The 25,339-nt window shown below is 34.4% G+C and overlaps 1 protein-coding gene across 5 annotated transcripts in view; it reads left to right on the top strand.

Annotated features, from left to right (window-relative positions):
- Positions 1–25,339, top strand: part of EPHA7 (EPH receptor A7) — a 171,837-nt gene that overhangs the window by 50,539 nt on the left and 95,959 nt on the right. For all 5 annotated transcript variants that reach the window (XM_043591954.1, XM_043591953.1, XM_043591952.1 and 2 more), the window contains exons 4-5: positions 10,414–10,569; positions 11,644–11,979. In XM_043591954.1, the coding sequence (XP_043447889.1) occupies positions 10,414–10,569; positions 11,644–11,979 (492 nt within the window). The remainder of the gene's footprint in view (positions 1–10,413; positions 10,570–11,643; positions 11,980–25,339) is intronic.

Here is a 25,339-nt window from a genome sequence, read left to right as displayed (position 1 = left end):
TCATAAAATAGTTTAATTGTAATTCTTTGAATTGTGCTAAAAATGTTCACTTTATTAAATATGATTACATTTCAAATATGTGTATTGATATACATATTTCTTGCCCCACTAAAGTTTTTTGAACTTGAAGTAACCTGATTTTATGAACCATTTTGATGTTGCCAGATCCACACTATTAGCATCGCTGAAAGACAAACCAATAACTGCCACAAATAACTCTCCAGTTTAAATATAATTGGTCAATAATAAGTCTCTACCCACATTTCCTGCATGTCTACCTGCGCTGAGTAGTTTTCTCTCTTCACGTTGATGAAGTGCTACAGCTCTGGCAGGAAAGGTGACTTTAGAGTCTGTATTCACCACTGAAATAGGAGATAATTAAGCACATTGTAAAAGATACAGATTAAGGCACAATATTTATAGCTTATAGAACACTTTATTATGAAATACCAGAATTTTAATTGGTTTAAGCACATAAGCAACTGATTATTCACACCATTTGATACCAGGACAAAAGTAATATGTATTTAGAGATCATCATATTTGTTTTTTTAGTGGACAGAACTCTGGTCCGTTGCCTAGCATAATGCAAATAGTAGACAAACAATAATTATGTAGTCGGGGAAAGAATGAGTAATTTGACTGTATTTGCCTAATAATTAATTTGTTTTTCTTATTTGTTTACACATCTGATAATGCAGAAGTGGCTCATTGTTTATTAGAGGTAGAAACTAGAGTGAAATAAAAACTCAGCATGGAAACTGATATCGTGAAATAAATATATAGTTATTTATTGAGTGCTTATTCTCCACCAGGCACTGTGCTAGACTTTTCACAGGAATTATACACTTTAATTCACAATAGTCTGATGATACAGTCTTATTATTAGGCGTCGCTGTTTTAGATATGGACAAACTGGGCTCAGAGAACTTAAGCAGATTTGCAAAGGTTATACAGTTAGTACACGCTAGAGGGGAAGCCGGTGTCGTCATTTATATAAAGGCCAAGTTGTATTGCTTTTACAGGCTTGTTGAAGTGAGACTTTCTGTGGTGAAATTAACAATGTCATTCGGAACATGAATTTCGTCTTTTAAGAAGTGTTGTTTTAAAAATGATTATGTTAAAGCTAGAGTTTTGGTCGTTCAAAAGAGGAACCCTCATTCATATATTTTACTTTTTTTTGTATGTAAAACCTACATTGTCTAAGTTTTCTTGGTATGTTTTCAAAACTATGAGGAATGGTTTAGTATAATGAGAATGAATAATAACATTGAAATTATAAAACCTATGGTATTATAATAAATATAAGAGAAATATTAAAAAATAGACTTGACATACAAGAATTTAAATAAAAACTTGAAATTAAAAATAAAAGAAAAAAAAGAACTTGACAGTGGCCTAGAGGCTATGGTAAATTGTGTCCCTGCCTGAAATCTTTCTAACACCAATCGCTATTTAAGAGCTCTCCCCATTACAGCCTCTTGTTGTAATGACAATGCCCTCAAGGAGATCTGTTAGTAAAATAAAATAATACTGTATCATAAGCAAGGCACTTTTTAAAGTCACTACAGGTAAGTAATGTTTGAGTTTGGTTAGCTAGCTTCCCCTAGCAGAAGTGTTTTTAGACCATGGGAACCCAATAATTATACCATTTTGCTATAGGCTTGTATTAGGGTTAAAATTATTCTGTGTTAGTGCTTTTCCCGTGGGGTTATTGCTAGAACATAGGTAACATACTGGAACATACTGAATTGCATAAGTAATTCAGTTTTTTTATCTGTAGGTTGATCCCTCAGAATGGACCTATGAGGACAATCTTGAGTGAGATCCAGAAGGGTCTGATTTCATTTTTCATCCTTTCTTTTATGACAGTTGATGTTTAAGTTATTTACCTAATTTAAAAATTCCACTGCTGGATTCTTATCTGCATGAACCAAAATGAATGTGCCCGTCTCTGGCAACACAGATAGGGTTTGACAACAATGGCACAGTGAGAGCTAGAGGTGAACTGTTAGGCAGATGCATCGCTGACACTGTGCCCGCCACTGCCTATCACGGATGGCGTGCAGAGGCAGGACAATCCTTTAGAGCTGGTCTTTCACACTCTCGCTGAGGCACCACTGACAGACTAAGTGGGTGTGAGTTTGTATGTGGGGTTTTGGAGGTATGGTGATGGTGGTTGACATACACATTTTTTAAAGGTAGCATTTCGATGAAAACAATTGTATGGGAGTTTAACAGTTAGAGAACTGAATAACTGATTACTGTATTATTGTTAAGACAAGTTTTTGTAACCGGAAATACACACACGCACGCACGCACACACATACACATACAAACATGCATGTGTCTATAGCACTTAATAATTGATAACAAGGAAAACAAAGACATTGAAGCCCAGGAATGTGAAGTGGCTTTGTCCAAATTACATGCCAGTAAATCATGGAGTAGATTTGAACAGATTTTTTTTAGTTAAAATCCAGTTCTTGTTTGCCGTATCACATTACTTCTTTAGCATAGCCTAATTTTTATAAAGTAGAATAAGAAGACAAAAAAGATATGAATGTTCTAACTTGACATTTTTCCTCTTTTTTTTTTTTTTACCATTTTGGTTATGACATCAGAATTACAGTGATATTTTGGTAAAATGAAGAGTACCTTAATGCCAGACCCCAGAAAAATTCCTGGCATATTCCAAACCTATAATTTAATAAAGGACAAAAAAACTGTGTTTATATAATGCTTTGTTTTCTTTTACAGTCTTTTAAAAAGTTTTAAAATAAAACTTTAAAAAGGTTCTCATTTTACATGTTTCTTTTCCACTATATGGTATTAGTGAACATTAAGTACTCAATTAAATAACAAAACTAAATAATATATATACTTATAATGCCCTGAAATTAATTTTTCTTTTTTATTTTTAAAAATCCCCAAATATTTTCAGCACGTGATACCTGTTATCACATGCTTTATATTCTGCACCATTTCTTTTCTAAACTCTCACAAGTTAGTTCTAGGGTGATGTGGATTGTGCCTCACAAACTGTAAGATGCTCGTTACATCATGTTGTTTTTATCCTCTCTGCCCGCTGTTCATTCTCAATGTGAAAAATCATAGCATATCAGTGACAGGAGGTCTGGCGTTCAGGTGGACTTTTGTGATTATTCCCACTGAGGCACTGTCAATAGGATTAAAAAACAGATTCTGGATCTGTCCACCCCAGATGAGGTCAGCACTTTGAGCAGTGGGAGTACTATTTCTACAAGCTGTGCTTTCCCCTTTGCATTGTAGAGCATAGACATTAATATGACACAAATATTTGAGAGCTCCTATGGAAACGGACTGGCTTTGCTCTGAGTTAGGCTCTGAATTAAGCAAAATGTCCATCTGCAATAAATAAAATAACATTCATTAGGATCCCTAACTATGTATTTATGTAGATTCTACAATAATATTAAAGCCCAGAAAGTTTCAATTACAGAACAATCCACTTATAGTTCATAATTAATAAACTCTTTGCAGCTGCATAACTGTGGCCGGAAACATCTGCAAAACCTCATATTTTACACACAGACACATACACATAATTCCTTCAGAAAAAGTTCAATTGTGCTTAAAATCACAGGTCTGGAAACAGAGTAAGACCTGAGGAAGCTGAATCTAGCTGTATTCAGTTAGCTTATGGTAGGAGAAGGAGGGGACTGGGGCTTCCCTTGTTTGGCAAAGAGATATGGGTAAAATAAAACAATGTTTAAGGTCTATTCAGGTATTCACCCAAAACTAACTTTGTATCATTAAAAACCTCCCCTGACTATAAGCTGGTTTTGATAAGAATCTATTTCTTTTCAGATAAAATTGCTACTCCTGAGATTAAAGATAAATTATTATTTATGAAGCTCTAAAATTAACAAATGGGTAAAAGGAATATATTGATGATAGGTTATAATCTAGATCATAGATTTAAAAATTTCCAATTCTTTAAATAATTCATAGCTAATTTTTATACCTAAATACAGCTTTATAACAATAGATGAATATAGAGTATATGTATTAGAAAGGCAAACTAATATATTATTGAAAGCTTAATTTGACATTTTTCTTAATATTTGCTTACTTCTATGTTCAATTTGAAGTTGTATTATTAATGGGTTTCATTATATATACCAGCTTTACTGAAATATAATTCACATACCATACAATTCACCCATTAAAGTGAACAATTCAATGGTTTTTTCAGTATAGTCATACGAGTTGTACAACAACCATCACTATAAATCAAATTTAGAGCAGTTTAATCACCCCAAAAAGAAACCCTGCACCCAATAATAGTCACTCACCATTTCTTCTCCCTGCTCCAGCCCTTAGCAACCAGTAATTTATTTTTGTGTCTAATGGTGTGAGTATTCTGGACGTTTCGCATAATGGAAATATATTTTTGTGACTGGATCTTTTCATATAGCCTGATATTTTCAGAGTTCATCCATATTTGATTGCTGAATAATATTCCTTTGTGTTTATTTGTTTGCTAGTTGATGGACATTTGGGTTGTCTCTACCTTTATGGCGATTATGAATAATTTAGTTGTGAACATTTATGTGCAAGTTTTGTATCAATATACATTTTTATTTCTCTCGGGTATACACCTAGGAGTGGAGTTGTGAGGTGTTGTGAGGTAATCTGGTAACTATGTTTAACTTTTTGAGAATTGCTAGTCTTTTTTTTTCAAAGTGGCTACACCATTTTACATTCCTAACACAACAAGGCATGAGACTTCTAATTTCACCATATTCTTACCAACACTTGTTTTATCTGTCTTTTTTTCTTATACCTATCCTACTGGGGATAAGTAGTATCTCATTGTGGTTTTGATGTGCACTTCTCTGATGGCTAATGGTGTTGATCATTTTTATATGTGTTCATTGGCCGTTTGTGTGTCCTCCATATAGAAATATCTGTTCAGATTCTCTGCCTATTTTTGATTAGCTTATTAGTGAATTTTCATTTTTTCATTTTCATTGGTTTTAAGAACTAATCTTTCATTTCCATTTTTCATTTCATTAGTTTTAAGAAAACTAAAAGTTTTCTTAAATTTCTAATTTATTAGATTTCTTAATAATATCTCATTTTACCTCCTTCATTGATTTTATGGTGGATATATCTTGTGATGTATTCTTTAGAAACTTTGATAGTCTGAGACAAGACCCAGAACCTGCAGGATGATGGTTGTAAACAACTGGAAAACCTTCAGAATATAGAAATGTCCAGACCGTAATGATGATTCAGTGATTTTGATAAGGTCAAGTCATTAGTGTTTTTTCAAAGTGTCCCTAATGTGTAGTCATAGTGGACAGCTAAGATATAAATTATCAGTGCTTTAAGGTCCAGGGTCGTGTCAAGTGTGTCTGATATTAAAAGTGGAGCTTAAGATTTCCAGAAAATGAGTCCATGAAGGACCAGGAAATCTTTCCCATCTGTAGAAGAACTCTAGAAGTATGTGGGTTTTCTGGGGTAACCAGTTTGTGGGAAAGGGTCAATCGAAATATAGTCAGGTAGGATAGCCCCCAAGCTTACCCTTATAGGTCATAAACCTAAAGAACCAGAGCAAGTCTGAGTATCTGCATCCTCATTCAGAAGGAAGAGATATTCCATTTCAACTAATTTTCCAGGCTACACAGAAATTTGTCTGTGGCTTTTAGGATGACCTTTAAGATTGTTCACTGTTGGGACACCTGGGTGGCTCCGTCGGTTAAGCATCCGACTTCGGCTCAGGTCATGATCTCATGGTCCATGATTTAGAGCCCCGTGTTGGGCTCTGTGCTGACAGCTCGGAGCTTGGAGCCTGCTTCAGATTCTGTGTCTGCCACCCCCCCCGCCCCTCCCCCACTCACCGTCTGTCTTGCTATGTCTCTCAAAAAAATAAATAAATAAATATGAAAAAAAAATTAAGATTGTTCACTGAGAACACGGATTTGTTATACCAGTACCCTGATTGTTCCATAAACTGCATCATGCGAATAGATATTCAAAGTCCTGGCACCCTGTTGACATCCATTGAAGACAACTATGGAATCTGATTGTTAGAGTTTAACTGAGAAATCAGAATACAAGGCTTTAGTATCCATTCTCATATATTTAAATGTCTTCGTGTTCAGGATTTGTTGCAGTATTAGTACTTTTAAGTAAGTCATTTATAAATAGGAAACCCTATTTCCTTTTTTGTTCTTTTTTAAAAGAATTAAAATCTCAAATATTATTTAAGCCACTTTAGTTTCATAGGGACACTATTCTTATTTAAAGATAGTTGAAGTTAAACATAATAAATTTCATTTATTTCATCACAGTAGATATTATAACAGATCTTGTAATATACTATATTGTATCATGGTTTAGTGGATGTATTATAGTATATTGTTACTGCCTGGGAAACAGAAGTTTCATGTGCTTCCTAGATTCCGTTTTTCTTTGACGGTTTTTCATTGAAGAACGGACTAAGTGGAAACTTGCTTGGTGTATGAAATCTGACAAGATTGTGGTTCTCGGCGCTAGGATAATGAACTTATGTTATTTTATTCATTAGGGCCCCAAAGGACTTGATAAAACAGTCGAAAGAATCAATCCCAGGCCTTTGTGATAACACTGAAAAAATAAACTATTAGTAAAATAATAGGATAGATTATTTTTACAAAATTAATTAAATATTGAAAACAAATTTTGTACATATTCCCAATCTTCATCAATATAGTGAATATTACCTTCAAATAATGTTCAATTAAAAAAGCAAAAACATCAAAATGTAAGAAATTAAAATTGTATGTTTCTTTTTGTAACTAACTTTACCATAGTGTACATACTATATTTAAAAAAAAAAAATTTAATGTTAATTTTGAGAGAGAGAGAGAGAGAAAGAGCGTGAAGGGGTGAGGGGCAGAGAGAGAGGGAAACACAGAATCCGAAGCAGGCTCCAGACTCTGAGCCGTCAGCACAGAGCCCGACACGGGGCTCGAACTCATGAACTTTGAGATCATGACCTGAGCCGAAGTCAGACACTTAACCACCTGAGTCACCCAGGCACCCTACACATACTATATTAATTAAAGTTTGCTTTGAGTTCAAATACTATTGAGCAATTTGAGAACTAAAGCAAAGAAAGAAAAGTTTTAAAGCTGCGTTTGCACAATTCCTAGAAAGTTATTCCTAGATACTTTACAGTTACGTATAAAGGAATTTATCTTTGAGGTTTCAGAAGGCATTTACCTCTAAAAACTTTCTTACTGGTACCTTTTAGAAAACCAGTTGCATTCCTGTAGGGGAGAAATGGCCTTGTTTCCAGATAGCCTTTTTGGGGGCAATTGGAGAGCCCATGTAGATCTTATGTGGCTCTCAGATATGCTACTTTGCCCCAGTTTCTTTCCCTGAGTATTTTACTCAGGTTATTTCTTATAGATATCTCATCTAAATTTTTAATTTTACGAGCATCTGCTACTTCCTACCCAAACTTTTTACCACCCAGTTGCTCACTATTATCCTGAGAGATGCAGCTTATGTCTCTGCATGTTCTTGGCTTTACTCTTAACACCATAGCTCCAAAGATTTTGTACTTATTTTTAATAACTCTAAATTAATAGTCTTCCTAGAGATTAAGTGAAAACTGTCTTGTTACCACTTATTATTTTCAATATTAACTGAACTGAAACAGAATATTACTTCAAAGAAAAAATGTTAAGACTTTGATGACCACATTTTTCCGGCATTGCCTCTATCATTATCTATTTAATGATAGCCATCCATGTACTCCTCAATTTTGCTGGCATCTTTGGTGCCAAAATTCACAGTGAAATTGAGAATACCTATTTAGTATCTCTTCTGGAAGGTGTGCTAGACTATTATTTCATAGTTTTCTGAATTAAAATAATAGCTTTAAATTAGTGAAATGATATCTTAAAAGACAACAGGGACCCAGAGAAAATTAATTTTTAGGGTTGCTTTAGCAACCCTAAAATTAGCCCTGGGGACCCATTGAATGAGTGCCAGACTTTGGCTCATTGAGCAGTCAAGGCTGGTGGAATAGCATATGGTTGAGTATCAGTAGTCCTGTGTTCTAAATCCAGTTTTAACCTAGACAAACAGAATTATTTGAAGAACTCAGGTTACTTTTGCTTCAAATCTTCTTTCCCATCTGTTAAAGTGGTAACAGAATTTAATGTAATTTGAAAGTTGAGTGATAAGGGTTTTGCATTTCTCTACATTAGGTACCATATATATTCTACAAACTATGCGAGTTAAGCAAGAAATGTCCCTCCTTATTCATAAGAAAAATAGGAATAAGCCTTTATTACAAGCTTTTATTTGCAATGGGAGCATGAGGATTCTCCTGGATTCCACCAGGCAGTGTGCTGCCTTCTAATTCTGGAAGCCTTTCCTAATGGATGGTAAATTATGTTGCCATTGTGTTATCCATCTCCAGGTTCCCTAACCTCTCCTCCTTGTAATAACTAATACACACATGTCCTTAAAGACTGTCAGCACATACCTCTTCTTTCTCCTTCTTTTTCTGGTTTTAATTCTCTGGACCTTGATGCTATCAAGCTGCAGGTTGTAAGTAAAGCATTGTCTTCTCTATTTTATGGATGTCATATGTGATCACTGAATTATAGATGGAACATAAAGCAAGATAGGGTGAATACTTAAAGAGAGGAATTTCTATCTTGAGAAACGCAGGCCAAATCCTTCATCCTACCAGTTAACCATTTTTTATGTGGCAGGATCATGTTTTCAGAAACATTTCAAGGTGTTATATTTTAGTTGTATTGTTTTATAGTCAATCTCATTGCTCTCTCTGTGCCTTAGACTTGTATAATTGCTACTGAGAACATGTGAAGAAGTGTCTTTGCCTAAGATGTTTGTGAATGCTTTCCTTTTGTATGAATTAAGGAAGCCAACCAAAAGCAGATTGGCTTCTGAGGGCAGTAGTGCATCATCTATTCGTAAGGAGATGCTTGTAGTTCTGTGTATACATCTATCACTTATGGATTGCAATATAACACATATTTAAATTAAGTTTCTAAGTTATCTGGAATACCTATCTTGCTTGTGTAATATAGCCTTATTTTCTTGAAGCTCAAAAGATGATTTTGAGCTCTCCATTGTTTCAGAATTATGCATTAAGTATTGAGCATGTGAGCAAAAATAGAGGATGACTCAGTATACCATCTTGATAAGATAGGATTGTTTAACTTACCTAAGAGTGAAAATGTACATTATGTTCCTGAGGGATGCTCAAGTTGAGGACATTAAATAAATGTGAATATAATAAGTTAAAAGCTATACTTGAATTTATGTTAAATATTCACTAATCTTTCTTTATAGATATGATTAATTTTTATTCAATTTGAAGGTCACTAAAACTTAAACATATATTCATTTGATAAATATGAAGAGTAAATTAAACTTACTTAATATAGTCAATGTATCATGCCATTAATTAATAAAAAATTTGAAATAATGTAAATTTAATTTGCTAAATTTTAAAGACAAATATATAAAATAATCAGTGATAGAAAACGTTCAAGGTTTCCTGACTTAATAGCAAATAGGGTCTAAGTGAGTAAGAGCAACTTTACTGAGAGGTGCTAGGGACCTTCTTTGTACTTGTCTATTCATTGCTGAGAGCAGTTGCTGTGTTAGTGTGACGGTATTGTTAACTTCTCTCAGGAGAGGATAAACAGTCATCATCTGTTTACAGTTGAAGGTTTTCTCCTTATTTGTGGTGGAATAGGTTTCTCCTATTTATAGGCTTTTGTTATTTTTAGTAACAAGAAAGTTCACTTAGTGCAAGGTACCCTGCCTTATAACTTAAATTGGTTGAAATAGTATCTTGAAGTTTTCTGAAAACTTGAGGGAATACATTTCTATCATTTTCAGATGAAATTTTTTATATCATTATTCTTCCTCATCAGGTAATTAAAATTATTTTAGTATTTTTCAGTATCAACCAAATTAACACATAAAAAGTTAATTTACAGCTATTTTATATTAAGAAAACATAGCTTTGAAGTATTTTCGTATGTTTCAACAAGTTAATTATATTGTAAGTGAAGTTACCCTGAATTAAATATCCTAAGATTTTGTCGTATTAAATTATGCTTTTGTTCAGTTTTGGGCTCTAGGTTCAGACCAATGCCACCTATTGGCGCAAGTTTACTGTATTATTTGGTTTTTATTGTTTTACTTTAAAATGTAGTATTCTACATTCTACATTCTACAAATTGGTTTACACTGAATACACTTTATTTTATCATAAAGAGCTTGTTTTTCACAAATTAAATTTCATATTTTATTCTTTGCTATTACTAAAATTAAAAAAAAATCTATCTGCTCTCACGTTTCTATTTTCACTTTCTTTTGCATCCCCAGCCTGTGGCCGTGGGTTCTACAAATCTTCCTCTCAAGATCTCCAGTGCTCTCGTTGTCCCACTCACAGTTTTTCCGATAAAGAAGGCTCCTCCAGATGCGAATGTGAGGATGGGTATTACAGGGCTCCATCTGATCCACCGTATGTGGCCTGCACAAGTAAGTTCAGAATCGTAACGTAGGAAAGGACTTTCAGATTCCTTACACTGGTTGGTTGTACTATTGTGACATCATTGAGATGGGCTTTGGATTTGTGAATGAATTCTTAATTGTTATTAAGTATTGAATTTTTTTCATGAACTGATAAGGCCATTTTTCTTTCTTTTTTTTTTTAATTTTACTGTTTATTTATTTTTGAAAGAGAAACAGAGACAGTGAGAAAGAGAGAGACAGAGTGTGAATGTGAATGGGGCAGAGAGGGAGGGAGACACAGAATCCAAAGCAGGCTCCAAGCTCTGAACTGTCGGCACAGAGCCCGACATGGGGCTTGGGCTCATAACGCCGTGAGATCACGACCTGAGCGGAATTTGGATGCTTAACCATTTGAGCCACCCAGATGCCCCAATTTTCCATGAACTGATAAGATGCATTTTAAGAATATTTTTCTCATGTATCTAATAAAAATCATAAATAAAATGCAAAAGTTATTTGAGTCTTACATGGTTATGAAATGTGATTAAAAAGTAATGGTTTCTGACTTAAAATTCCATCACTAAATAGAGCAAATCTCACATCTTGGTGCTTCAATTAATGAATGTTCGAGAGACCCAAATCCAAAGCCAATCCCAGACTTACTGTAAATCATTCTTGAGCACATTAGGAATGAATAGATGTATTCTCTGTTATATGGTTAAAAGGAAAACTATTTTTAAACAACTGCACAACTGTTTTTTTTAGGTGCATTAACTGTTCTTTGTAATTGCTTAGAAGAAAAATAGCTAAAGACTGTGGCAAAAGCACAAAGACAGTTGTTATCCTGTTTTCATTTTGACATATTAAATGGAAAATAAATAGAGCCTCTTGCCAAGTGAATTCAAGGAGGCTTTTATACAGCTTCTTTAGGAAAGGTAATGAAATGTTTATGTAAAAGAAAGCATTTCAACTAGTTTTCTGTATGGTAATTGAGCCACTAGCTTAGTGGCCCACACAGATCCTTTCCTTCATTTTTTGTTTTTTTGGGGTTGTTTTTTTTCTTTTTTTGTTTATTTGTTTATTTATTTTTGGTTTCCAAAGGGCCTCCATCTGCACCACAGAACCTCATTTTCAACATCAACCAAACCACAGTAAGTTTGGAATGGAGTCCTCCAGCCGACAATGGGGGAAGAAATGATGTGACCTACAGAGTATTGTGTAAGCGGTGCAGTTGGGAGCAGGGCGAGTGCGTTCCCTGTGGGAGTAACATTGGCTACATGCCCCAGCAGACCGGATTAGAGGATAACTATGTCACTGTCATGGACCTGCTAGCCCACGCTAATTATACTTTTGAAGTTGAAGCTGTAAATGGAGTTTCTGACTTAAGCAGATCCCAGAGGCTCTTTGCGGCTGTCAGTATCACCACTGGTCAAGCAGGTATGTTTTTCTGTTTGTCTTCACTGAGTGAATAATGCGACTACATAAGGGAGGTGTCTCTCTCGCATGAATATATAGTTAACTTGGCTACACAGAACTAGATTATTCCAGCTCCTTGATGATTCACACCTCTAACTTTTCTTTGTTATTCCTCCTGTTGACTATTAACCATTGCTAGACTCATTAACATCTCCTCCAGAGATTCTGGCAGGAGAACTAAAAAGGGATAAATTGTCAACCAGTTAAGACTGTTCTAAGACAAGAAGCTCCACTGAAAGATCTAGAAGAGAGTGAAAACATTGGACAAAATGAGACGGTGGCTACTTCTTGCAGTTGTACTCTTTTGTGTGGCATATGCGCATGATCAAAGTCTGCATGATAATCAGGGTGATGAAAGAGTGGAGTGCACTGTCTCACAAAGTGTTAGCCAGTGTTTTACCACATACGATGTGACATTTGTCATATATGGCAAGTCTGCGTTAAAATGGGCATGAGGGAATTTTAAGTTCATCAGTAGGTTTGTGATCATATTACCGTTTGTCATATTAAAGCACGTACTTGGGAGATCTCATGAGAATTTCAAAAGAAGTGAATTAGGAAGTAATGACCATGAAGACCATGAACTTGTAGCTTAGCCTAGGAGCAATTTTCACTTTTCTTCATGGCATTTGAGGTGCCCTACTCAGTCATGCTTTGTTGTGGTATGTTTTGGAAAATATAAGTTGGAGAGGAAGTTTCAGAAATTGGAGACTTTCTAAACCTTCAGGAAAATCTTATTACTGAAAGAAGTTTCAGAAATTGAGGGCTTTCTCAACCTTTTAAAAATTCTTGCTGGTGAAAGAAGATCCTATGTGGTAGATGTAGCCAAGTACTATGTCATTGTTATTAATAAAATGGGACCTGCACTGGAGTACTGAGTTGTGAGAGCATCATAATAAGCTTATAACGGAGTCTTCCTGATCTTTGGCTGGCTTTCAAAACCAGTATTATCCCAAATTCCTGGACATAGATTAATCTATTCTTCACTTCTATGCCAATTTTAACAAAATGTTACCTATTTAAATTATATCTGCAGAATGAAAACTAGGCATCTGGTTTTATGCTTACCATTTTGAACAGATTAATGAGTTCTTATTCTAAAAGTTTCATTTTGATGTTTATTTAAAAGGCTATTGCAAATCTGATCTCCTGTGTAAAAGCAGCAATCTGGAAGAAAGACGACCTAGAAAATTTGAAATTTCCAAAAACTAGACAAAAGAAATAACTAATTTAACTGATTTTGTTTGATTCATTTTTATTTACCCTGACTCTATTTGCTATTCTTTCAAAATCCTTTTGTCAGATATTTTTGCTTGTGTTGCTTTATATTGAAATTTGTCATCATAGCTTTACAGTGAGTGGGTTTGAAACATTTTAGGTTCATGATTGTGACACTAGAGCTATCTTTGGAACCACTAAGAGCAACTCTTAGGCCTGCTGAACTAGAATAGTTCTTTTATTCCTGCTGATATCAAGTATAGAAGGGACATTTTTATTTATTTTTGAATATTACCCAAAGTTGTCGAGCTTATCCCACAAATAGAGTTCGCCAAATAGTCTGCTTTTGGGGTCTGTATTTTTGCTCTTTAAATACCTACTGTTTAATTTTTCAGGTTAATACTGCATGGGCTAAATCGGTCATAGATTTTCCCATAAATTCTTGAATCAAATATCTCACAGTTGTTAGGTAAAATGGCTTTGGGTGTTGATTCTCTTCTGGCTAAGGGCAAACTAGGTTTGTTTGTTTGTTTGATGGGGGAAGGTAATTTAGATTAGATTAGATTGCAAAATTTAGATAGTGATAATTGCAGAGCTCTGTACAAATGCTAAAAAAATACTGAATTGTACACTTAAAATGAGTAAACCTTCTGGTACGTAAATTATATCTCAATAAAGCTATTCAATTTTTTTTAAAGAAATAAATATAAAAAGTTAAAAAGCAAACTATGTTCATACTTTTATATTAACATATTCATTCATAATTGCCTAGTCTCTCCTACATCTGAAATGCTAAAACCTCATGAATTTAAAGTTAGCTTTTTTTTTAAAAAGCTATGCTATTTTTTTTTTTTATTAAAAAGCTATTCTTTTTCAAAAAGAAATGCATCTAAACAAGACAATCTATGGTAATTGTAGAAGGTTTCCTGTATTTTTTAACAGAGGAAATTTAGAATATATTAGTGACTGTTGCTCTACTGAATTTGCACACCCACTTCCCGCTGTTCCCCATCGCTAATATTTTTGTTCTTTCTAAGGGGAGAATGATTTGAAATTTTTCCCCTGTTCATTACTACACATGGAAACCTGCAGTGATCCTTGAAATTCTCATTCTCTATTAACTAAACAGCACCACCTCCCACCTGGTTTATGCTGCAGTCATTTCAATAATGAATTTAAATCTAGATCTCTGGTCAGTCATCCCCCTCATCAGCAACCCACTGCTACCAAGTATAAAAAGATGTAGTAGGAGAATCTGCTTGTGTCTGGGTAAGAATAGAGTGAAAATGGAAAATTATTAGCCAGTGTGTGAAAGGTAGTGTGTATACTTTGTAGTTTCTTTTCTGTTAAGTTTGGAGTCTGGAGCATAAGTTTCCCCCACACCCCCTATCAGTGTTTGTGGAAATGAGAGTACATTGAAGTCCCCTTATGCTTTGTTCAGGGTAGGAGTCGGAGGTTTGGTGTTAAAAGATCTGTGCTCCAGCCCCTCCCCTGCCACTTAGGAGTTACATGCTCTTGGGTAGATCACTAAAGTTCCACATGACTGAAATGGGGATAAAAGAATACCTACCCCCCTGTCTTATCCTGTTAGATAATATTAGAGAAAACTTAAAAACTCTTCAGTGTCATAAAAATATTACTTTAGCGCATTGTAGTAGGGTTTTTTTTGTAGTACTTTTTATTGTAGCGTAGTATATTGTAGCAAAATGGATGCTGAATTGACCCTCTTTTTATACAAATCTTTGTGAACCTGGCAAGGCAAAGCACAGTAAACTCTGTATCTATTGCAGTATGGGGGGAATTATTGGAGGCTCAGAATTGGCATTTATGTTTTACAACATTGGAGGAAGAAGAGATTAATTTTGTTTTGTCTGTGTAATATGTGACTATTATCTAGTTATAAGTTATCTTAAGACTGAGATTCTACTTTAAACCGATAATTAGCTTTAAGATGAGAAATGCATAGAGAATAATATATGATATTTATATATAGATCATTTTTGTATTTATCAGGAACATATGACCTCCAGAAACTGGCTGATATATATATTTTTCTTTTTTTGTTTTACATTTATTTTAAGAGAGAAAGAGGGAGAGAATGAGAGAGAGAGAGAGAGAGAGAGAGAGAGAGAGAGAGCAAGAGCATGGGTGAGCAGGGGAGGAGCAGAGACAGAGGGAGAGAGAGAATCCCAAGCAAGCTCTGTGCTGCAGTCTGGAGCCCAATGGCGGGATCCAACTCATGAATCTTGAGATGATGACCTGAGCCAAAATCAAGAATAGGACACTTAACCGATTGAGCCACCCTCCAGGAGCTTTTCATTGTTGTTTTATTTTGTTAGGAATGGTATTACTTATTAAGGGTGAAGTCTCACATGTCAGACTTATGTATGTCAGAGATATGTTAAAAATCTCTAAGTGAGGGGGAAAGCACATGCATTTCATCTATGGTCTTATGATCCTTATTCTTCCTTACATTGGAAGGTTCTCTTAAACAAAAATGGTCTTAATAATTACATCAGTGTTCTTAAGAGCTGACTATTTAAATGCTACTTTTTAAATATTAACTCAGCCAACTCTACTAAGTAGTGTGTATCAAACAGTGTAGGTAAAGATTGGTCCTGTCCTTATGAGGAGCCCATATTGTAGCAGATATATTTAGTTACATATCTAATATGACAGAACACTTGAATATAATGTGATGCCTGCTGTAGAATATTAGGAACAAAACACTGAAACCTCAATGAAGGAATGATCCATTCTATCTGCAGAGAGGGGGAGTCCTCACAGAAAATAAATTAGTCAGTCTAGAACTTTGGGGCAGATATGATTTTACCAGGAGGACAAGTGAATCATTTTCTAAGCCCTCAAGAGGACCTCCCCGATTAAAACATAATCAGTGCCACTACATTTCTTCTACAGACCAAGTACATTAATACAAAAATGGTCTGCAAAAGTATGAAAGTTCATAAAAATAGGTCACCCTAAAATTATTTTCTCTTTTTATAATACCTCAGTTCACTGTGGGAGCACTTAAACAATTAGACCATTTTCAAAGCAATACAAAATTATAATATATGTGATCTTACCCCCCAAAGAGATTTAAGGAACTCTGCAATTATTCTTCAAGCAAGTGATTATGCTGTGTTCATCTGTACCTTTACCATGTAACACAATTCTTTCTGTATGCCAGCTGTACAATGGATGTTGTGCACTTAATTCTGATGAGGAAACCAGTCGTACATAAGAAAAGTTAAATGATTTTACAAGAATGAAAGCATCGAGACATGAATGGAAAAGGAATAGGATTTGATATTCAATGACATAATTACTGAATTTTAGATGAGTTATTTCAGCTCTTTGAAATTGAATTTTCTCCTGAAACAGTATCATGCTATTTGACTCCTCATGTGATAAAAATTGAGCCTTTAGCTTATTATCAGTTATATTTTTAAAATAAAAACGTGTGTTATGGTACTATAACGATTATAATCATAGAACTAATATTAAGAGTGACTCATTACTGAACACTTATTATGTTTATGGCACTTTTCACATATAAAATGCACATGAAAAGAGTGTTAAAACTGAATCACTTCTTTGAACTCATGGAATTGTACTAAGTAAAGAGAGGTTTGGGACATAAGGCCTCTAACAGCCCATCTTATGCCCATCACTAAATGGACTGTCTAAATTCAATACATACTATACATTGTGCAGTACGTTGTTGATTGAAATTATGGAGTAATTCATAGCTGAGTATTACGTATACAGGTACTGTAATTTTAACGGGATTGATAATTGTTAGAATGCTGTAGAAAACACTGGGTAGGAATTAAAGATGCAAATTGTCACCTCTTGAAAGAGGATATAATTTCCCATGTTGGGCTCACCAGGAAGCAGACACTTAGACAGGGACTACTGTGCAGGAATTGTATGTATGAGGGCATGCAATTGGGATCACTGCCTTAGGAAGAGACAGGAAGGGAGCAAGACTGGAGCAGAGGGGAAGCTGAGCTTTGATGCAGTCTCAGTGGAACTCCTCAGCCAACTCCATGGGGAGCTCTCCACCCGTAAGGGACCTTCATATTGTCCAGAGCTGAAGAAAGAGTGGCAGGCCTTTATACCTCGTTGTCGTCCCAACATGACTATGGGAAGGAGCCTACAAAGGAGCAAGGTGTCATTTTTCAGACAAGGCAATTGTAAAGTAGAGCAGGGAACTGAGGTCTGGTTTTTAGCAGCCATCTCAGCATCTGAGCAAATAAATTCTTCAGTCCTTCACTGAGGAGAATGTAGGCAGCCCATCAGAGCATCCCAGATTATTGCAGTCAAATACACTGCTTACCGAGAATTATTAAGTGTTATGTAATCTTATCATGGACTACTACAATCCTTTACCTGGGAATTTGCAAATTATTTTAACGGTGTGGTGATCAATTACTCTTCAATGAAAAAGGAACCTACTAAGAAGTGTTATTTCCTGAGGATATTATTAACAAATATAGTCTCTTAGTAACAAATACAACATTGGTTACTGTAACACTTGCCTTCTGGCTATGATTTTATTTCCCTTCTTTAAGAAACTTAAAAAATATCCCTGCATATCTTAATGTGACTAATTTCTCTTATGTTTTCAAATGCCCAGATCTTTTATCTCTGTCAAAATTAACATTGGCTTTGGTATTCTCTTTATTTAGATTTGTAATGTTTATATAATGTCCAAAATGAAATATAGCCATAGAGTTATATGATATAACATTATAATAAGCAAAATTATACAAAAAAGAGACAGTATCAAAAGTCATTTCCTGTATTTGTCAGAAATATCTTCACTTACATTTATTAATGTGACTCAACTATGACTATTTTCCTCATAAATTAACTCAGATCATCTATTCTCAATGATTTAAAATGGTAAGCCATCAAGTTATGTGTCCTTTAAGTAAAAATAAATTACTCCTATTAAGTTTATACACTCTGATATTTCTTTGAAATTCATAAGCTAAGTTTGTATTTTAAGGGAAAAAGATGTTAAGAGAATATATTTCCTTGTTTGAGAGAATATACTGATTATAATATTGAGTAATATGAAATGCAGCAGTTTCCATCCAGTGAGATGAGATAAAACACAGACAAAAAAACACTGCCACTACCCACAAAACATTTTGTAGAAATAGTGTTAATTTTGTTAAAACATACACACACATGCTTATGTACACTGTAGGAGAAAAATCAACTGAATAAGATTTAATAGTAAATCACTCAAAATACACATTTCTATAATGTTTCCAGTTATTTAAACAAATTTTTTTAAGTTTTTTTTATTTATTTCTGAGAGAGAGAGAGACAGAGAGAGAGAGAGAGAGAGAGTGAGTTAGGGAGGGGCAGACACAGAGGGACACAGAATCAGAAGCAAACTCTGAGCAGTCAGCACGGAGATCAATATGGGGCTTGAACTCATAAACCATGAGATCGTGACCTGAGCCAAACTGAGCCACCCAGGGATCCTTGACTTAACCAACTGAGCCACCCAGGGACCCTTGTTTCTAGTTATTTTATAAATTTGATGTGTCCAAAAACCAGAAAACAATTCAGTCATGCTAATTCATGCCTTAGGCCATGATATTTTAGAATCATGCAGGTAGGAATCTTAGACTATATTGAAATTTAATTCTTTAAAGTTTAAATATTTTTGACACCATTAACTTAAAAATATACATGTAGATACATTTACAGTCTTTCTTAGTGGCTATCAATAATTAAAACATATAAATAAAGAGATATTTTTTTGGATACTATTTTAATAAAATTGGCAACCACATTGGCATTGATACTGAACTAGGACTTCTTGAGTACTTAGTATGTGGTGACCACTTTACATGTAAAGACTCATATGCCTATACAGGATCTTCACATCCCAAACTTACATTGAAAATTTAGGTGAGAATTACATCTTTCTGTGATATGGTCTTACAGTGACTATTTCATGCATTTTTTTCATCATATTTTTCACATATTATCCATGAAATGTTTGTCTTTCCCGTTAGACTTCACAGTGTAAGGAAATAGTAACATCTTTGGTCTTATTCTCTAGCTCCTGTAACCAGTTGGGCCCAGGATACATGCTTAGTAAATATGTTGAATTAAATACTTAAATTCTTTGCATATCATAATGTGAAAAGATACTTTCTAAGATTATCAAGATTAATATCTAAAGAGTTAAATTGAAATTCAATGTAATTTTATTTAAATTATCCACTGAATATATAAGGTCATGATTTCAAATACAAAATTTTTGTGATTTGGTCTTAAAACTCTAGATTTATTTGGGGCGCCTGGGTGGCACAGTCGGTTAAGCGTCCGACTTCAGCCAGGTCACGATCTCGCGGTCCGTGAGTTCGAGCCCCGCGTCAGGCTCTGGGCTGATGGCTCAGAGCCTGGAGCCTGGAGCCTGTTTCTGATTCTGTGTCTCCCTCTCTCTCTGCCCCTCCCCTGTTCATGCTCTGTCTCTCTCTGTCCCAAAAATAAATAAACGTTGAAAAAAAAATTTTTTTTTTTAAAAACTCTAGATTTATTTAAAATCTTAAAATAAGGGTGGCTTAGCTGGCTAAACGTCTGACTTCAGCTTGGGTCATGATCTTGCAGTTCATGGGTTCAAGCCCTGAGTCAGGCTCTGTGCTGACAGCTCAGAGCCTGGAGACTGCTTCAGATTCTATGTCTCCCTCTCTCTCTGCCCCTTTCCTGCTTTCACTCTATCTTTCTCTCTCTCTCAAAAATAAATAAACATTGGGGCGCCTAGGTGGCTCAGTCGGTTAAGCGTCCGACTTAAGCTCAGGTCATGATATCACAGTCCATGAGTTCGAGCCCCACATCAGGCTCTGTGCTGACAGCCTAGAGCCTGAAGCCTGCTTCAGATTCTGTGTCTCCCTCTCTCTCTGACCCTCCCCCGTTCATGCTCTGTCTTATTCTGTCTCAAAAATAAATAGACATTAAAAAAAAATTTTTTTTAAATAAATAAACATTAAGCATTTTTTAAAATAAAATAAAATCTTAAAATGACTTCACAGCCACAAACTTGATATTTAAGTAGAGATTTAGAACAAAAGCTTAAAGTAGTCTTATTTTAAAATATTAAGCTATAATTAACCTTTATATTTGAAAACTTTTGTAATTCTTCATGTTTAGAAAATCTCCTGAAAATATAATTATTTTTTTTTCTTTCAACATAACCTTGAAGCACAGGCAGAGACCAAGATTTGAGATCTTTTTTGTTAGTGCTTAGGACTGCTTAGTATACAACACAAGCTTTCAGAACTTATTTTAATATCTTCTCCTTTTTGTAGTTTTGTGACATTTTGAGACTATGTGACATAGCTATTCTATGAATTTTCTCAGTTAAAATATATGTAAGGAAATGTCCCTAAACAACCTGTGTTCTCAATCCCACATCTTCACCTTCTCACCACCTCCATGCTTTCTGTCCCAGTGTCTGTAGGAGTTATCAAATCCACCCTTTTCTGATTTTATAAATATTTGTAATGAACTGTTTTGCTTACGTTGATGTTAGGTTGAGGTTAACAAGTTTGATCTGCAGGCTCTTGAATGGAAGGATTCTTTGTAAACATATGAAAGAAACCTAATACAAAGTTTAAGTAGCCTTTCATATTGTCAATTTAATATAGCTTAATTGTTAAGTAGCCTTTCATATTTTCAATTTAATATAGCTTAATCGTTTCTTAAATTCTTTGATCTCAGTTTTGCTGTTGTGGATAATGATATTTAAGCATCTGAGAAGAACGAGTTAATTTGTGTGATAACTCGGTTATAACACTGTTATGGATTGAATTGTGTCCACCTCTAAATGCATGTGTGGAAGCTCTGACCCCTAGTATAACTGTATTTGAAGACAGGGACTATAGGGAGTTAATTAAGGGTACATGAAGTCCTATGGTTGGGGCCCTGATCCTGATAGGGTTAGTGTCCTTATAAGAAGAGACACCAGTGAGCTTGCTCTCTCCCCATTGACATTCACTGAGGAAAGACCACGTGAGGACCTAGTGAGAAGGTGGCCATCTGCAAGTGAGGAGGAGAGGTCTCATCAGAATCTGAATCTTGCTGGACTTTGATCTGGGGCTCCCCACCTCCAGAATTATGAGATAATAAATTTATTTTTGTTTTGTTTGTTTTATAAATTTGTTTTTGTTTTGTTTTGTTTTGTTTTGTTTTGTTTTGTTTTGTTTTGTTTTGTTTTAAGACACCCAGTCTTTGGTGTTACAGCAGTCTGAACAGGCTAACACAAATATCCATCCCTGACATAATTTAGTTCTATCCTATTATGTTGAAGGAAAGTATTTATTTTCCATGTGCATGAGGACGGGCATGCATACTTTTGTGGTTGGGGCAAGGAATGGGAGTTGTAGGAATTTTATTCATTTCTGTGATTCCCCGCCCCCCTCAAATAGGCACTAAAACTTATTTAGTGCAGTGCATTGGTAAGTGCCAGAAAGACCAATAGTAATATTTTGCTCCTGACATCTTGGACAGTTTTTTTTTTTTTTAACAGAGCCAATTCATTATTTTATAAATTATAGAAGGTGCTACTTTCATGGTAGCAGAACATTCTATATAAAGTAAGTCATGTGGTTTGTCCCTGGATTTTCAAGCTTGAACAAGTTTGCCAAATTCTTGGCAATTTTAAACTAGCAATTTCTACATGATTAAGAAGTGAGTGCTGTTTCAAGATTTTCTAGTGAAAAGGTTTTTATCACCATATTTTGGAGATTAAAATTTGTAACTTGTTAAATTTAAGCTTCTCTAAATAGACTCTTCAACAAAATATATTACTTCCCATTAGGATCATTGTCCTGGAATAGTAGATAATGATGGAATTATGTAAAGTAATTCTTATTATATGTCTTGCCCTTAAAAGGAGGTCCTTTATTTTGCTACTGTTAGTTTATTGAGTGGAGATTGTAGTGAATTGAAAATGCATTCACTAGACTATATTTATAGATAAATAGTACTTTACTTTTAAAGTCAAGAAGTTTGTTCAAGTGAGATATAGAAAATCTGTTTTGACTGAAATGTGACTAACCAGACCACCTACTCTTTAATTTTAGCAGGAAAAAAATACAAAAAACAAGTTAACACAAGAGACTGAAGTAAAACATGCAAAATTTTTTACAAAGTACAACCCCAGGTCAATATATATTGAATTCAATCTCTTTTTCTGGAGGTATTATATAATTATAAATAATAAAACAGCAAAATATATGTATATAGGAGGATTACTATGCTAAGAACACAAATCAACACATTTGTAAAGGATTTTTTACATGTATTGAATCAGGAAGTGATTTTTAATTAATTCTCAGAACTGGTTACCTTATTTACCTGGTATTGTTCCACCGTACAAAAAGGTTTTGATCTGCGAGTTGTTTGCTTAGTTCTTATGGAGCATACTATCTCAATCATTTCCCCGAAGTGTTATTAAAGGAATAGCACTGTGAAGACAGTTTCAAAAAAAATATATATACATATATATATATATGTATATATATATATATATATGAGCAAGAAATCAATAAGCTGCATTTCAGAGAATGAAAAGCCAGTGGCTGGTAATTTTATACATTATTCATATATAGGTGAATACACATAATGTGCATTGGTGATGATGAGGAAGAGGATTATGATGATGATGATAAAAATTTGGTGATCAAACTAATATAATGTTGTATGTCAATTGACCTCAATTAAAAAAATAAACCTGGGCTCATTAACTTGAAGTACAGGTTTTGGTTCCCTGCACTTCCATTTCCTACACTCTGCCACCCCCAACCATATATACCATTTTATGCCCTGGATAAGCTAAGGGACATAGCTTTGTAAAAGGTAAGAGATAGTCTTTAAATTGACAAGCGTTTAGTTGTTCTATTTTTGGTACCAGTGTTAAGAGAAAGTAAATGTTGATTATTTTATTCCTTGCTTCATTGGTGATGAATTGAAGCAAATTTGATTCAGACAAGCAATCTGGTGGAATGATGCAGAGCCATCCACAAAAACATCTGTACTAATCATCCGATGCAGTAAATTAGAGCTACAAGCAAAAGACATTGATCCAAGAGGATCATTAACAGTTTTAACCAAGTGATCTAAGTAATAGGGTAAAAGAAAGAACACCACCAAGGTCTTGTTTTCAGATGTGTTGATTACCACTGCAGAAGCCCATTTGGTACTTGTTTTCGTTCCAACTGCTTTATGACTTCAGTTCCCTTTATACATTGTAAGCAAGAAACAAGGATCAATCAAGGGGTAAAAACTAGGAAAAAATTATCCAAATTTCTTACATTTCATTTACAAAGAGGTCTGTCACACAGGAGAGATAATTGCCACAACTCCACAAAATTAATCAGGGAGAAGGCAGAGTAGATGATGTCTGTCCTATGACAAAGTACGGGCAGGAGATGTACTTGCATTCCTGTAGCTGCTTGGCTTGTTTAAAACACAGGGGCTAGAAAAGAGCTGTGAAAAACAATTATCATAGCTTAAATGCACACAGTTCTTAATTATCCATAGCATGTTGACATCAGATAATTAGTGTACCAATTTTAAATAATATTTGATCATTAACTTCAGCATATAGAAAGATGTGGAACATTGTCTGAGCATAGCATTCATAATGGCAATCATATATAGTAATAAAATTCAGAGATACTGGTTAAACCATATCATTAATGGCGAGTTTATTCAAATGTTACTAATACACTTAAACCTAACACCTTTAGCTCCTGTTACATCAAGCTGTATCACGTAATGTGACGTATTTATGGGTATAGACATGTATATAGACGGTTTTAACTGTATATACTTGTTAACTTTGTACATTTTATGAACACATATATATTCCTAAGAGTGTTGAAATGGTAGGGGAGCCTAAATGTTATAGATTTGGCAATCATAAACCTATAGAGGGCAAGTTAATGAATGGCCTATTTCAGGGCAGAGGAGGTAAAGCTATAATATAAACAGTTTGAGAGAGAAGTTTTGAGAATATCAACAGGAGCTGGCAGAATATCAAAACAATGGGATGAAGACCAAAAACCTTTTTACCCAGGCCAGTTGGATAGGAGGGCTGTCACAGTAACCAAAGGAAGGGATATTTTCCAAGTCAGTTAATCATAGAATCAAATGTCACAGGAGGTCAATACAATGAAGACAGAAGAAAGTCCATTGGATTTGACAATTTTGAGCCATGAGAAACAATTTTGATAGACAACTTGGAGTAGAAAATGTCATAATCATATTTGTCATGGTTGAAAACAAAGCGTAACACTATGGCATATGTGCTGTAAGTGCTCAATGTTGGCTGAATTGAATTGTAATAGATACTTTTTATGCTGATTTCATACAACATTTATCAGACTGGTAAAGAGTCTAAGATAGATTATGAGCCTGGATTTTGTTTGGAAAAAAAATTACTGCCTTTGTTCTGTTCTAATACATTATCATAACCTTGTTTTCTCCTTGTTCTGACATCTCATCCTATTTTCGCACATCTCTGACATCACTAAGAACCCAAATTTAGCCTCACATAAATGTCATTGTTGAGAACCTGATAATCTCAGTAGAGGTCATAAAAGGAAAGATGTTAATTCCGTAAACTATGCGTTTATAACACTGCCTCTTGTAATATCTTTATTGTCATTCTTAATATGAAATATTGTTATAAAGTCAAATGACTACACACATCTCATAAAGACTGTGTCGCTTACTGTGTACATGTTGTATGTATATAGTATATATAGTTTTATATATGTGTATATATATGTATATATATATAGTTATATTTATGTATATATAGTATATATATAGTATATATAGTTATATATATAGTTATATATATATAGTATATATATAGTATATATATATAGTTATATTTTATGTTATGCTTTTGTTTTCACATTTCTTTCTCTTCCTAGTTTCCTCCTCCCAGACATTTTAAATTATGCCCCCTATCATGGAGTCAGCTATAGAAAAGTAGAAGATCCACCTAAAAGTTTGGAAACATTATTCTTGCTATCTTCAGTATATTAATACTAAGACT

Source organism: Prionailurus bengalensis, chromosome B2 (genome assembly GCF_016509475.1).
Source record: "Prionailurus bengalensis isolate Pbe53 chromosome B2, Fcat_Pben_1.1_paternal_pri, whole genome shotgun sequence".
Lineage (NCBI taxonomy): Eukaryota > Metazoa > Chordata > Mammalia > Carnivora > Felidae > Prionailurus > Prionailurus bengalensis.
Note: the sequence above shows the minus strand (reverse complement) of the source record. Positions and strands in the feature narration are given on the sequence as shown.